The sequence below is a fragment of the Manis pentadactyla genome, chromosome 7 (assembly GCF_030020395.1).
Source record: "Manis pentadactyla isolate mManPen7 chromosome 7, mManPen7.hap1, whole genome shotgun sequence".
In the NCBI taxonomy this organism is placed as follows: domain Eukaryota; kingdom Metazoa; phylum Chordata; class Mammalia; order Pholidota; family Manidae; genus Manis; species Manis pentadactyla.
In genome coordinates this window covers 49667247-49684089 of record NC_080025.1, presented here as the reverse complement: position 1 = coordinate 49684089, position 16843 = coordinate 49667247, and the positions used below count along the sequence as shown (strand labels likewise).

General features: G+C 35.9%; 1 protein-coding gene across 13 annotated transcripts in view; it reads right to left on the bottom strand.

The window, feature by feature from the left end:
- Window positions 1–16843, bottom strand: part of LOC118929068 (cytochrome c oxidase assembly factor 1 homolog) — a 107787-nt gene that overhangs the window by 60119 nt on the left and 30825 nt on the right. For 6 of the 13 annotated variants that reach the window (XM_057504369.1, XM_057504372.1, XM_057504374.1 and 3 more), the window contains exon 2: window positions 87–135. The exons of the other annotated variants lie outside the window; for them this stretch is intronic. Coding sequence is in view for 1 of the 6 variants with exons in the window: in XM_057504370.1 (XP_057360353.1) it covers window positions 87–101 (15 nt within the window). In the remaining 5 variants the exon portion in view is untranslated. The remainder of the gene's footprint in view (window positions 1–86; window positions 136–16843) is intronic. 13 annotated transcript variants of the gene reach the window in all.

Sequence of the window (16843 nt, the reverse complement as noted above, 5' to 3'; positions counted from 1 at the left end):
CTAATGAAAAACAAGTTGCGGAATGTTATGTATTATGGTATAATGCTGTCTAGATATATTATTGAAAACATGGAAAACAAAGTTACCTTGTGTGTTGACATTCATATGCAATATAGATCAAGACTGTAGTTACATCTGAAGAGGAAGGGAAGAAGAGAAAAAAATTAATTCGGGGAGGATTATATAGGTGCTTTAACTATATACATTTTGATTTATTTCTTAAAAAAGAAAAGCACTGCAAGTATTGGAAACATCAGGATTTGATGGAAGGAGATGATAGGCACACATAATTGTTATGCTATTCTCTCAATTTTTCTGTATGCTTAAAATATTCATAATTATAATCAAGCACATTAGATTCTAAGAAAACTTCTATGATTAAAATTGTACATTTTCCAAACCTCATAAATAACAATGGCCAGCTTCTGCTAATTGAAATGAATGATAAGACTGTCTGGACTTCCTGGTTGACAGGCTGCCAACACATTCACTACTCCACCTTAGCTTTCTTCCCTTAAAAGACCTTCATTCAAGTGGCACATTTCTCTTTAAATGTTAAACTTGTATAAATATTAACATATAAATATGCTGCTCTAGGTGAGGGCTATGAAATGAAAATGCAATTTGAAGCAGACAGAGCAATATGCACCAAGACTCATGTGAGCTTCTAAAATCACCAACCCATAAAAACTAGGAATGTTAAAATAAATACATACTCTTTTGTTTAGTGCTTTAGGTTTTTGAATTACAGTAGGACCAGTGATATCTCTTCTGTTCTCTCAGACATTCTACCAAAACAGCAAGTGCCTGTGTAACTTGAACTCAGCAGAAAAATCCTCAAGATCACTTATTAATTAGATTAATAAAAGAGGAAAAATCCAGGAACATTAGAGAATAATCTTTAGGAAAAATGACTTTTGCAGGGTCAAAACAATAGTTATGGAATCACATACAATGTGAAAAACAAATGTTTAGCCCATAGACCAATCAGGAAGGTTAGATTAATATCAGTGACAGTAAAACAACTAACTTGCTCTTATACAAAAGATTGTTTTTAAATATCTCAAACATGAAAACTGACAATTCACAGACGCAGAGGCATAGACTCAGCTGACTGGAATACATGACAAATCTCTCCATGCTGTGGTTTCCTTGCTGAAATACACTGTAAAGATACTGAATACTTCCACTGACTAATATTTACACAGAACCGTTGAAAATCACATATAAAAGGCAATGCAAAACCTGCTTTATAATCATGATGAAGGCTTAAAGAGTTGATGCAATAAGCAGCCATGAGCCAAAAATGATGACAACTAGAGCAGAACAACTCTATTATGCTAATTATTTGTATAAACTCTATCAGTGACTGTAAGGTGTGAATCAATAGCTTGCCATACTCGCTCACGATCTTGGGTATTTATTTCCAGGGACACTAATGAAGCTACAATGTGCTTTAAAAGCCCATTATCGGTTGTTACTGATTAAATAACTAATCTTCACAATTAGATATTGCTTGGAGGGCACACCAAGCACACACTTCTACCACACACACGATCCCTCTATATGAGGGGCTGATATATCCATATCCATTCTGAAAAGCCTCTGCACATTTGAAATTGACAAGCCCTAAGTACCACCACCTTATATCTGTGATGCCGGGTTTCTTGTTTGCCAAGTCGAAGAATTAACTTAGCAAACAGTCAAGGTAGGAGAGCCAGGGAGACTTTTATTGAGAGAGACAGAGAGAGGACAGACAGCGCTCCTGGCTCACGCCAGGAGAGGACAAGAGAGCCAGTAGTGGTGCGCTGTCTAGGGGTTTTATAGGCAGTTGAGGATATCTGGGAACATGAAAAAGAGCTTAGGGGTGTGGACTTGTTAAGTGGTCCCTAAATATTAAAAATTAACTTAAGGAATTTCCTGCCTTGATTTCTCTCTGGGATACCAGTGTCTTGGTCTGGGAGCATATCAAAAGGCCGTTTGCCCAGCTCCCAAGGTGGGCTGAGGTACTGTTTGTTTGCTGAAGAGTAAGTTAAGAATCTTACTTGTTAAACTTCCTGGGTGTTAAATTGTACTCTTATCTTTAACGTGGAATCCTTCCTGCCTTTTACTATGTTGTTTACAGCTGGGTCTGCATGCTAAATTAGTTGCCCAGTTTGCAAAATCACCTCCTCAGATCTGAAGGAGGAAAGACAGCACATAGGCCTGGGCCTTCTAGCATGCTAAAGTGAATCTTACACATGATTACAAATAATTAGCATAATAAAAACATGTGCTACTCTTCTTTATCTGGGGAATATTAACTGATCTCACTGAAGAATGACTGTAGAGCTTAATGTTTAACAGAATTTTAGTAGGGTTTCCTTGCATATAGTTACATTGCTCTGCCTGTAAATATCCTGCCTTGCTTTTTCCAGAGGGCCTCACCCTATTCTGTCTAAGCCCATGGTCCCTGTCTCACCAGCATAAACATTTTTACAATTGTCAACCAGAAAGTTTCAAAATCCCCAAAGCTTTATTTTAGCACTGAAGAGAGACATCTAAGGCTGGGGAAAACACAGAATAAGGTAGGTTAAGAAAGCTATAATTATACCTTGACTGCCTTCATCAAATTGTAGGAGTGGGAAGTAAAGACATTTATTGAGACACTCATAAAAGAATACACCCTTAAAGGTCAGTCCTGCACTCTGATATGTTAGGATCAACTGCAGAAAAAAGATGTATGCAACCCTCATGTGGTGAATTTACAGGAAGCAAATAACAGGGAGTGCTAATATCTATGTCCCTGAGAAGAGAAATTCCTACATTTTTCCAGTATAACAAGGTAGTTATGATTTAATTAAAAGTTCTTATTCACTTTATTAATTACAGAGTTAATTATATCTTTTAAAAGGGAACCGTGGGATTTGCAGAGCCAACTTATTATTTGTTTAAAAAAAAATGAAGACTTTTTCCTCTAAGTACTAATTAGCATCAGTGTGCTTTATATTTGCTCCTAATATTGATGCCAGAGTTCTTGTTTGTGGAGTCAAAGAATGAACTTAGCAAACACCCAAGGTAGGAGAGCCAGGGAGACTTATTAAGAGATACAGTGAGAGGACAGACAGTGCTCCTGGCTCACGCCAGGAGGGGACAAGAGAGCCTGTAGTGGTGCGTTGTCTAGGGGGTTTTATAGGCAGTTGAGGATATTTGGGAATGTGAAAAAAAACTGAGGGGTGTGGACTTGTTAAGTGGTCCTTGAATATTTAGAATTAACTTAACATAAGGAATTTACTGCTCTGATTTCTCCCTGGGATACTGGAGTCTTGGTCTGGGAGCAGATCACTCAAGACTGCCTTCTTTGCTCCCAAGGTAGGCTGAGTTATTGTGTAAGAAACTTTAATTGGGTTTTAAGATGGAATCCTTCCTGTTTTTACTATGTTGTTTTGGGCTTCCCTGTTACATTGCCTAAGTTGCAACAAATCATTTGTTTAGGGCTGGAAGAAGAAAAGCAGCACTTGGGTAAAGTTAGAAAAATAAGCTGGCCCCCCCTCAGTAGGCCAAAGCAAATCTGACAATGGATTATCTTGCTTTTTGTTTTTTCCAGAGGCCCTCACCCTACTCTGTCTAAGCCCATGGTCCTTGTCTCAGTACAATTTACAGTAGACTTCGAACTCTCAAAACTCTTTACCACAGATAGCACTGCTTATCACACAGCCACAAAAAAGAAATGTGAAACAATCATTAGAAAATGTTTTAACTGATCTCATTATGTCCTAAGTTTTTCTGATGTCTTACAAGTAATACCACACACATTTAGAATGCTATTACATCCCAATACCTAATTCGCATATCAGAAACACTATCATTGCACAATGAGAGCTATCTTAGAAGTTATGGCTAGAAGCATTTGGGAAATGTTTCCAAAAGAAAAAGAAAAAACAGGTAGGAGACAGGAATTCTTGGGGCATGATTCAACTCAACCAAACTTTCCAAACATATAAGTGCAAGGGCTTGGGACTCTTTTAAGTACATTTTCGGTCTCTCCTTTTGACTCTTCATCTGATAGGTCTATGTTAAGTAAAGAAGTACACTTTAAAATTTTTATATTTAATATAACTTTGTAAGTATTTTAAGGGCAGGGTGACTTAACTTTTAAACAAAATCAAGACTGCCAGGAGGCCCAGGATGCTTTATGATTTTGATGGATCTTGTACAAATTAGGCTCTAAATTTTTCTGTAAACTGGAGAAAAAAGTATGGACCACAATAATGACCATAAAACCTCAAATCAGTAATAATATTCCAATATCAGTGCAAATTAAAGTTTTTGGTAATTCCTAAATTTGGGTCATAAATACAGATGCCTGTTCTATGTAATTTTATGTATGAATGAAATTTTCCATAATAAAAAAACAGCAAAAGCAAGTCTCTGAAAGTAGCCTGATTTATCTTATGGAAAAATTCTTTAGATCCACATCCAAATTCAGGTCTGATTTTCAAATATAATTCTGGTAACATCACAAAATATTGGCAGAGAAGTCTTGATGAGCTTTCTACCTGGACTCTCTAGTCTGTTCCATTGGTCTGTACTTCTGCCAGTTCCAAATTGTGTTGATTATTGTAGCTTTGTAGTAGAGCTTGAAGTTGGGGAACACATCCCCCCAGCTTTATTCTTCCTTTTCAGGATTGCTTTGGCTATTCAGGGTCTTTTGTGGTTCTATATGAATTTTAGAACTATTTGCTATACTTCGTTGAAGAATGCTGTCGGTATTTTGATAGGGATTGCATTGAATCTGTAGGTTGCTTTAGGCAGGATGGCCATTTTGACAATATTAGTTCTTCCTATCCATGAGCACAGGATGTATTTCCATTTATTGGTATCTTCTTTAATTTCTCTCATGAGTGTCTTGTAGTTTTCAGAGTATATGTCGTTCACTTCCTTGGTTAGATTTATTACTAAGAATTTTATTCTTATTGATGCAGTTGTGAATGGAATTGTTTTCCGGATTCCTTTTTCTGCTAGTTCATTGTTATTGTATAGGAATGCAACAGAGTTCTGTGTATTAATTTTGTATCCTGCAACTTTGCTGAATTCAGATATTAGATCTAGAAGTTTTGGAGTGGATTCTTTAGAGTTTTTTATACAATTTCATGTCCTCTGCAAATACCGATAATTTAACTACTTATTTACCAATTTGGATGCCTTTTATTTATTTGTGTTTTCTGATTGTTGTGGCTGGGACTTCCAGAACTATGCTGAATAAAAGTTGGGAGAGTGGGCATCCTTGTTTTGTTCCTGATCTTAAAGGAAAAGCTTTCAGCTTCTCGTTGTTAAGTATGATGTTGGCTGTGGATTTGTCATATATGGCCTTTATTATGTTGAGGTACTTGCCCTCTATATCCATTTTGTTGAGAGTTTTTATCATGAATGGATGTTGAATTTTGTTGAATGCTTTTTCGGCATCTGTGGAGATGATCAAGTGGTTTTTGTCCATCTTTTTATTGATACAGTGGATGATGTTGATGGATTTTCTAATATTGTACCATCCTTGCATCCCTGGAATAAATCCTACTTGATCATGATGGATGATCTTTTTGGTGTATTTTTGAATTCGGTTTGCTAATATTTTGTTGAGTATTTTTTCATCTATGTTCATCAGGGATATTGATCTGTAATTTTCTTTTTTTGCGGTATCTTTGCATGGTTTTGGTATTAGAGTGATGCTGGCCTCAAAAAATGAGTTTGGAAGTATTTCCTCCTCTTCTATTTTTTGGAAAACTTTAAGGAGGATGCATATTAGGTCTTCACTAAATGTTTGATAAAATTCAGCAGTGAAGCCAGCTGGTCCAGGAGTTTTGTTATTAGGTAGTTTTTTGATTACCAATTCAATTTCATTGCTACTGATAATTGGTCTGTTCAGATTTTTTGTTTCTTCCTGCCTCAGCCTTGAAAGGTTGTATTTTTCTAAAAAGTCCATTTCCTCCAGTTTGTTAGCATATAATTTTTGATAGTACTCTATCATAATTCTTTATATTTGTGTGGTGTTCATAGTGATTTTTCCTTTCTCATTTCTGATTGTTCATGTGTGTAGACTATTTTTCTTGAAAAGTCTGCCGAGGGGTTTATCTATTTTGTTTATTTTCTCGAACCAGCTCCTGCTTTCATTGATTCTTTCTATTGTTTTACTCTCCTCGATTTTATTTATTTCTACTCTAATCTTTATTATGTCCCTCCTTCTACTGACTTTGGGCCTCATTTGTTCTCTTTTTCTAGTTTCATTAATTGTAAGTTTAGACTGTTCATATGGGATTGTTCTTTCCTGAGGTGGGCCTGTATTGCAATACACTTCCCTCTTAGCACAGCCTTCACTGTGTCCCACGGATTTTGCGGTGTTGAATTATTGTTGGCATTTGTCTCCATATATTGCTTGATCTGTTTTTATTTGGTCATTGATCCACTGGTTATTTAGGAGTATGTTTTGAAGCCTCCATGTGTTTATGGGATTTTTTGTTGTCTTTGCATAATTTATTTCTAGTTTCATACCTTTGTGGTCTGAGAAGCTGCTTGGTACAATTTCAGTCTTTTTGAATTTACTGAGGCTTTTTATGTGGCCTAGTATATGATCTATTCTTGAAAATGTTCCATGTGCACTTGAGAAGAATGTGGTATCCTGCTGCTTTTGAGTGCAGTGTTCTGTAGATGTCCGTTAGGTCCATCTGTTCTAATGTGTTGTTCAGTGCCTCTGTCTCCTTACGTTCTGTAATCCTCCTTATGTTCTGTATGGCTGATCTGTCCTTTGGGGTGAGTGGTGTGTTGAAGTCTCCTAAAATAAATGCACTGCATTCTGCTACCCCTTTCAATTCCGTTAGTATTTGTTTCACATATGTTTGTGCTCCTGTGTTGGGTGCATAGATATTTATAATGGTTATATCCTCTTCTTGAACTGATGCCTTTATTATTATGTAATGTCCTTCTTTGTCACTTGTTACTTTCTTTGTTTTGAAGTCTATTTTGGCTGATACAAGTACTGTGACTCCTGCTTTTTTCTCCCTATTAGTTGCATGAAATATCTTTTTCCATCACTTCACTTTTAGTCTGTATATGTCTTTGGGTTTGAAGTGAGTCTCTTGTATGCAGCATATAGATGGGTCTTGTTTTTTTACCCATTCAGTGACTCTATTTCTTTTGATTGATGCATTCAGACCATTTAATTTAGGGTGATTATCGGTAGATATGTGCTTATTGCCATTGCAGACTTTAGATTCGTAGTTACCAAAGGTCCAAGGGTAACTTCCTTACTATCTAAGAGTCTAACTTAACTCACTTTGTAGGCTATTACAAACACAATCTAAAATTCCTTTTTCATTTTCCTCCTCCTACATTATTTATATATTAGGTGTCATATTCTGTACTATTTTTCTATCCCTTGACTGACTTTGGGGGTAGTTGATTTGATTTTGCATATGCTCAGTAATTAACTGTTCTACTTTCTTTACTGTGGTTTTATTTCCTCTGGTGATAGCTATTTAACCTTAGGAACACTTCCATCTATAGCAGTCTCTCCAAAATACACTGTAGAGGTGGTTTGTGGAAGGTAAATTTTCTCAGCTTTTGCTTATCTTGAAATTGTTTAATCCGTCCTTCAAACTGAAATGATAATCTTGCCATGTAACGTATTCTTGGTCAAGGCCCTTCTGTTTCATTGCATTAAATATATCATGCCACTCCCTTCTGGCCTGTAACGTTTCTGTTGAGAAGTCTGATGATAGATAGCCTGATGTATTTTCCTTTGTATGTGATCTTTTTTCTCTCTCTGGCTGCTTTTAGTAGTCTGTTCTTATTTTGTAATTTTAATTATTATATGTCTTGGTGTTGTCTTCCTTGGGTCCCTTGTGTTGGGAGATCTGTGTACCTCTATGGCCTGAGAGACTATCTCCTTCTCCAGATTAAGGAATTTTTCAGCAATTACCTCCTCAAAGACACTTTCTATCCCTTTTTCTCTCTCTTTGTCTTCTGGTACCCCTATAATGCAAATATTGTTCTGTTTGGATTGGTCACAGACTTCTCTCAATATTCTTTCATTCTTAGAGATCCTTTTTTTCTCTCTGTGCCTCAGCTTCTTTTTATTCCTCTTCTCTAATTTCTATTCCATCTACTGTCTCCCTCCACCATATCTAATCTGCTTTTAAATTCCTCCATTGTAAGTTTCATTTCTGATACTCTATCCTATAATGTTTGAATCTCCATCTGGAATTCTTCCCTGCATTCTTGGATATTTCTCTGTACCTCCATGACCATGTTTGATTTTTATTTTTAAATCTCTTTCAGGAAGATTGATGAGTTCAGTTTCATTTGGCCCTTTTTCTGGTGTTTGTGGAATTTTGGGTTGAACCAGGTTCCTTTTACGTTTCCTATTTGTATGTGGTGCCCTCTAGTGCCCAAAAGCTCTATTCTTTGGAGCTGCTCAACCCCTGAAGTGATGTCGGGGGTCACAGGGGAGCAGGGCTGGTGCCTCGGGGGAGGAAAGAACTGTTTTCTACTCCCAGGTGCTATGCCTGTCTCCTCTGCCAGAACCAGTGGGCCAAGCACACAGGTGTAAGCCTCTATGCTTTGTGTTTGTAGCTGCTGTAGGTGGGGCTTCCCTCTGGCTGGCCTGATGCCAGGGCGGGGCTTGCTGGTTTGTGAGCCAGGTGTGGGCTGGCCAGGAGGAAGGCACAGCAGGCTGCGTACCATGGAAGGGGTCCTTGGAGCTGTGTAGCCAGCCAGGGGGCTGGAGTACCTGAAGATCGTGGAAGTTCCCAACCTGCTGGGCAGAGTGCACCCAGACAATTTTGTCTACCTGTCCTTTCTCCTGAGCAGGAAGCTCTGTGAAATCCTTGCCCCTTTAGCAGCCCTCTCGCTGTTAGGACGTCTCTCAGACTGCCCACCTTTCTTTTGTCCCAGAGAAGTCACATGTGAATCCATTTTCCACAAGTGGCTGGAATCTCCATCTTTCCAGGTATTCCACCTGTCTTAGCTTTCCAACCCCACTAATCTCCAGAGCACCATGTAATGTAGGTTCATGCTTCTAGAGTAGATCTCCAGGGCTGGGTGTTCAACAGTCCTAGGCCTCCCCTCCCTCCCTGCTCCATTTCTCTTCCTCCCGTCAGTGAGCTGGGGTGAGGGAAGCCTTGGGTCCTGCCAGATCACAGCTTTGGTATGTCACCCTGTTCTGTGAGGTCTGTTCTTTTCTCCAGGTGTATGTAGTCTGACATAGTCTTCTTTCCTGTTGCTCTTTCAGGATTAGTTGCATTAATTACATTTTTGTATTATATGTGGTTTTGGAAGGAGGCCTCTGTCTCACCTCTGATGCAGCCAACTTTCTCTCCCTTGATGAGCTTTCTAAATATGTCGGAAGACCCCACACGTATGAAGGAAAAAAATTTAAATTTATAGTTAAATACTCAAGATCACACTGACTTTGCTGCATTTTATCACAATAGTTCCATTAAGAAAAAATTGGATAGCAAATGTTCTTTTACAGTTTACAAATGTACTGAGTTATGAAAATGAAGCCATAGCAATGCTGGTCTCTGCACCCAGCACACACTTCTGTGCTAGGTGTTCCATAAAGAAGTAAATACTCTCAAGCCATCCAAGGCTCAAAAAGGTCCCTTGCCTCACAGAAATGGTAATATGCAGTAACACACCATTTTGTCAACAGCAATAATGATTTTATGCCAATATAGCCTATCTTAACAATTTTTTTGAAACAAAAAAGTTTATGTAGACTTAGAGAAACACATTACTTTGAAGAATCCTGTTCATAAAATATTAAAACACTTCTTTACCACTATTTTTAAAGAATGAAGTATGAAAGCTCTTTTATTAAGAAATATAAGTAGGGAAAAAATTTCATCTTTTATATATACTACATATTTTGAATTATATAAACTTCATCTATTTATATTAAAATCCCATAAATGCTTATTAGCACTTTGATTTAAAAGCTGAAAAGATTAGGTTATGTACTAATACTAGAATGTTCAGTGATCCTTTCTTGTTTATGCCTTGAACCTGTTTGAAACTTGGTTTGAGCCCCTTATTTTTTCTTTTCTTTTTTTTTTATTAATGTATCATGGATATACACTCTTATGAAGGTTTCACAAGAAAAACAATGTGGTTATTACATTCACCCTTATTATCGAGTCCCTGCCCCCCATACCCCATTTCAGTCACTGTCCATCAGTGTAGTAAGGTGCCATAGAGTCCCTATTTGTCTTCTCTTAGTTATACTGTCATGGGGGAGCCCCCTAGTTTTTCTATGAGGCTTCCTAGGTATTTGGGGGTTAATGCATAATATAGAAAAGAATGTCACTAAATAAAGATTACTTATTTATGAATGTCACTAAATGAGGGTGAATGGACTAAATAAGGATGACTTCAATCACCATTAAAGTGTACTAAGAATAGTGGTGTGCAATATTTTTTAGAAAGAGGGAATGACTTTTTAAAAACTGCCATTATTAATGCCATTTGATATAAATGATGACTGTATCAGAAGACTAATAGAGGAATTACTGAAAATTATTACCACATAATCAGTGAATTTAATCAAGTGTAATGGACGCAGTAATCATAAAAATCAGAGTTCTTGTAAGTATTCAACAACTGGATAGAAAATATAAAGTTCAAAATATCTCACTTGCAATTAGAAAATCTATTTAAAATTTTTTTATTTAACAAGGGATATATGTAACTTGTATAAAACCATAAACTTCTTGGGTTAAAAATAAAGTTTGAATCAACAGAAGAAAATACCCAAAAAAGTAATAGCTTCAACTATTGACAACTGAGACTTTTCTTCAATGAAAAATTTCGAGAAACAACAAATGTGTCATGTGAGTGTCATTACAGTTCTGTCATATTAAAAAGTACATATATACTGTTTGTGGGCCACACAAAAAGTTGGAGTATCTGAATTTTCAAAAGCAAAGTTATTTTTTGTATGTGTACTGGCTAAAACTGTCCCTACCTAATCTTTAAAGAGTTTACATCTATAATATCAAACCCAGAATTATACTAATCAAAGAACATACACAAAATGCTCACAAATTAGATGGAGAGGTAAGAAGGAAAATCTCATACTATTTATTGAGTATTAGAAAGCTGGGTCATTCTTATTTTTCTCCTGAAGTTTAACACAAAGAAAAGCACACAAAGCACAAATGTTCAGTTCAATAAACTAGGCCGAAGCAGGCATCCAGGTAACCACCAGGGAGAGCTAGAAATAGTGCACTGGCAGTAACCCAGTGGTCCCTGCCAGCACCCCCCCAATCATTAACACCTTCTCCAAGAATAGCCAGCATGACTCTAAACACTGGGATCATATAGTATATATTCTTTGTTGTGTGGGTTTTTGCTCAACATAATGTTTGTCCAGTACATCCATTTTGTTGTATGAGCTTTGTTTTCATTAGGGTACAGCATTCCAAAGTAGGAAAACATGGTAATTTATTTACCTTTAATAATGTTGATGCACATTCCACCCCCAAATGGAGCTAGACCAAATACTGCTAGTACAAACTTGCATATACATACCACTTGGTGGTACACACACATACTATTTCTGTGGGGAGTGGAATTGCAGGCATAGATTATGCATATATTCCACTTCTACACTGTCAACCAGTTTACCAAAGTGATAGTGCCAATATATATTCCACAGTATATGAGAATTTCTTTACTCCATATTCCCACAAACTCTATTATTCGTCCCTTCTAGTGTACTGGCAGGTTTGTAGGTAGCTGTATATTGCTGTGGTTTTAATTTGCATTCCTCTAATGACCTATGATCTTGATCATTTTCTTATTTTTACTGCACATTGCATAGCCGTTTGGTGAAGTGCCTGTTCAAGTCTCTCACTAATTTTTCAATTGGGCTGTCTTTTCCTCACTGATCTGTAGTTCTACCTATATCCCATCTGTGAGTTCTTTGTCAGAGTGCTGTAAATATCTTCTACCACTCTGTGATTTGCCTTTTACTCTCTTAAAGGTGACTTCTGATGAAGAGTTTTATATCCTATTTAAGAAAACTTTTCATACTGTAAGGTCACATAGATATTTTCCTAATTGTCATGTAAATATTTATCATTTTGCCTTTCACAGGCAGATTCATAATCCACTGGGACTTTATTTTGAGGGTGGTGTGAGAGAGGGATCTTGATTCACGTCGCTCCATATGAACATACACACTGCTCTAGCACCATGTACTGAAATATCACATTCTACTCTTCAGCATGCCATTTTCCCCATAAATCAAGTATCTACTATATATGCATGTACTTGTTTTTGTATTCCTTATTCTGTTCCATTGATCTATTGAACAGAGAATATTGTGTATCCTTGCACTAACACAACATTGTCTTTATCTAGTTTCACTAAAAATCTTGACATTGGATGAAACAAGTACCACTTTATTATTGCAGATTGTCTTGGCTGTTCTTAGCCTTTTGCATTTTCATATAAATTTATCTCCTTTAATAACTGTAACAACACTGTATGTAACTAAACCTTATTAATTCACTTTCAAAATGTGGTAAAGCAATCCTAGAAAAATTATGTACTTGCTTGAGGTCGTGAAACTGCAGAGCCTATATTTGAACCTATGAGTGTGCTGTGCCAAGTGCACACTTAGCACTACAATATCCTGCATTTATATAAATCTCACACATGTGAAAATATTAAGTCTAAAATTAAAATATACACGAGTAAAAATAACAATAAAGTTGTTATTTTAATACTGTCAACTTATTTGATTAATGTTAAGACAACTAATTCTGCTGAAACCAGCAGAAGTGAAAATTACTACAATCCTTTCAGAGTTCTAGAAAATTAATGGTGATTACTACTAAAAAAAGGTAGAAGAGAAGTTAGTATCCTGAAGGACTGATTTAGCTACTGTCTACTAAAAGCCAAATTGTTATGAAATGTGGGTCATGTCTCACTCCCATTCTAGGCCTGAGGAGATGAAATGGATAGCTCTTTGGTAGGAAAGGAGTAAAAAGATTTATGGATGATTCCCAGATATCTGGCTAGAGTAAAGGATGCGCATAGAATATTCTCATATGAGTGTTTCTTTAGCAACCAGGCATTGTGCTAAGTCCTTAACATAAATCATCTTATTTAATTCTTCCAAATCTAGCGATTATTGCTGCTTCAAATTACAAAGTTAAAAAAAATAGGAACAAGAAAGAAAATACTGGATATCAGATCTAAACTAAAACTTTCAGTTGCTAAGCTAAGCTATTTGCACCATCGCAAACTGCTAATATCCATGCACTGTTTGTTTCACAACTGGGCTGAAAGACTAGATTTTCCACTGGGGAATATACAAGTAACACTAAAACAACAGCCAGATGGCTGTCAGGGTTTCATTTCACTGTGGTTAACATACTAAGTCACATGGGAGCCCTCTGACATTACTGCCCCCAGCAAAGTCACCTTTGAAAACAATACTATATTTGTTAGTTTGGGTTTTTTTTCCTTCTTAGATTTTGGCACCTTAAACTTAAGAGGAAAAAAAAACAAAAGAAATCTGTAATACACATTAGAGACCATGTAATATCCCATACCACACTTTTTACAACCCCACTGCAGTGATAGCAGAAATCTTAGGATTTAGCTTTTAACATAACCTGATACAAATTAAAATTAGATATTACAGGGTCAGAAAAAAGATAAGGAATCACTATGATACATCCTGGTGTAACTGCACAGGAGAGAATTTCCTTATATACACAAAAACATGGGAACTACACATAGGGAAGAAACAGATCCACTTCATCAGGTATTCTTCAGAACACGTCAGTAATATCTGGCAATACAGTTAATATGGATGACAAATCAACAAGAGTAATATTTTTACCTAAGAGTAAAATGCATATTCTTGGAAATTATTTATAAAGTTTCTAACTCAATGGGTCTGAAAGTAGGGCTTACAAATCTGCTTTTTAGAAGTTTCTACAGTCAGACATAAAACAATTAACAAAATGGCAGTAAGTACATATCTATCACTGGTGGCTAAGTATAAATGGTGTTAAATTCTCCAAATAAAAGACACAGAGTGGCTGAATGGATTTAAAAAAAAAAAGACCCATCTATATGCCGCCTATAAGAGACTCATTGCAGATGTAAGGACACATAGACTGAAAATGAAAGGATGAAAAGATATTCTTTGCAAATGGAAACCAAAAGAAATCTGAACAGCTCTACATGCATCAGAGAAAACAGGCATTAGAACAAATACTGTAATAAAAGGCAAAGAAGGGTATTACAGAATGAAAAGCGAGTCAATCTAAAAAGAGCATATAGCATTTGAAAACATTTATGGACTCAACATAAGAGCAACTAAATATATGAACCAAACATTTACAGTCTTAAAGGAGAAATAGACAACAATGCAATAATAATACAGGACTTTAATACCCCATTTTCTCCAAAGAATAGATCATCCAGACAGAAAAGCAATATAGAAACACTGGCTTTAAATGACACATTAACCAGATGGACTTAACAGACACATACAGAACATTCTATCTGAAAGAAACAAAATATACATTCTTCTCTAGCACACATGGAACATTCACCAGGATACATCAGATGTTAGGCCACAACCAAGTCTTCATAAATTTAAGAATAATGAAATCATATCAAACACATTCTCCAACCACAATAGCATGAAACTAAAAGTCAACTACAAGAAGAAAACTAGAAAACTCACATATATGTAGAGATTGAACAACTGGGTCAAAAAAACAAATCAAGAAAATTCAAAAAAATACCTTGCAACAAATCAGTAAGGAAATACAACTTACCAAAACTCATGGGATGAAGCAATATCAGTTTTAAGAAGGAATAATTGCCTACATAAAGAAACAAGAAAAATCTCAACCTAACGATACACCTCAAGGAACTAGAAAAAGAAAAATGAAGCCCGAAGTTAGGCAAAGAGAGGAAATAACAAAGATCAGAACAGAAATAATCTAGAAGAAATGGGTAAATTACTAGAAACATACAACCCACCAAGACTGAATCAAGAAGAAAAAGAAAACTGAACAGACTAATTACTAGAAAGGAGATTAAATCAGTAATCAAAACACTCCCAACAAACAAAATCCTGAATCAGATGGTTTCACTGGTCAATTCTATAGAACATCTAAGAATTAATATGAATCCTTAACAAATTATTTCTAAATACAGAACAAGAGGACACACTTCTAAACTCATTTTACAAGGCCAATATTTCCTGAATACCCAAGCCAGACAGGATGCCACAAGAAAAGATAATTACAAGCCAAAATTCTTGATGAATACTGACCCAAATACCTTAACAAAATATTAGCAAACCAAATTCAACAATACATTAAAGGGATCATACACCATAATTAAATGGGATTCATTCCAAGGATGCAAGGATAGTTCAACATCCACAAAATAATCAATGTGAATACCATATTAACAAATGAAAGATAAAAATCATATGATCTTATTATATACAGGATTAGAATCTTATTAGATGCAGAAAAAGATTTTAACAAATTCAACATCCATTCTTGATAAAAACTCTAAACAAACTGGTCATGGAGTGAACTTACCTCAACATAATAAAGACCATACATGACAAGCTAACATCATATTTAACAGTGTAAAGCTAAAACTTTGCCCCTAAGATCAGGATCAAGACAAGGATACACAATCACCACTTCCCTTCAACATAGTGTTGGATGTCCTAGCCATGGCAATTAGACTAAAAAAATAAATAAAAGGCATCCAAATCAGTAAGAAGGAAGCAAACTGTCATTACTTGCAATTCACATATTATATATAGAAAACCCTAAAAACTCCACCAAAAAACTGTTAGAACTAATAAAAAATTCAGTGAAGCTGCAGGATACAAAGTCACTACACAAAACTTTGCTGCTTTTCTATATACTAATAATAAACTATCAGAAAGAGAAATTTAAGCAATCCCATTTACAATTGCATCAGAAAAGTCCCAAAATATTTAAGAATAAATTTAACCAAGGAGGTGAAAGATCTGTACACTGAAAACTGTAAGACACTGATGAAAGAAACTGAAGACACAAAAAAGTGGAAAGATATTCTGTGCTCATGGTTTGGAAGAATCAATATTGTTAAAGTACCCATAATGCCCAAAGCAATCTACTTAATTCAGTGCAATCCCTATTAAAATCCCAAAGGCAAATTTCACAGAAAGAGAACAATCCTAAAACATATATCCTAAATCTTGTATCAAAAAACAATTCTAAAACTTAAAAGACCCAAAATAGCCAAAACAATCTTGAGAAAGAACAAAGCTAAACGCATTACACACCTTGATTTCAAACCATACTAAAAAGCTACAGTAATGAAAATAGTATGGTATTGGAGTAAAAACTGACATACATATAAATCAGTGGAACAGAACAGACAGGCAAGAAATAAACCCACCCATGTATGGTCAAATTAAAGATGACAAAGGAGCCAAAAATATACAATGGGGAAGGATAATCTCCTCAATAAATGGTACTTGGAAAACTGTACAGCCACATACACAGAATGAAACTGGACCACATCTTACACCACTCACAAAAAGTAACTCAAAAATGGATTAAAGATTTGGATGTAAGACCTGAAACCATAAAACTCTTTGAGGAAAACACAGGTGATAAGCTACTTGACATTAGTCTCGAAAATGGTTTCCTGGATTTAACACCAAAAGCAAATTTGACACTAAAAGCAAAAAAAGTGGGACCACATCAAACCAAAAAGCTTCTGCAGAGCAAAAGAAACCATCAACAAAATGAAAAGGCAACCTACC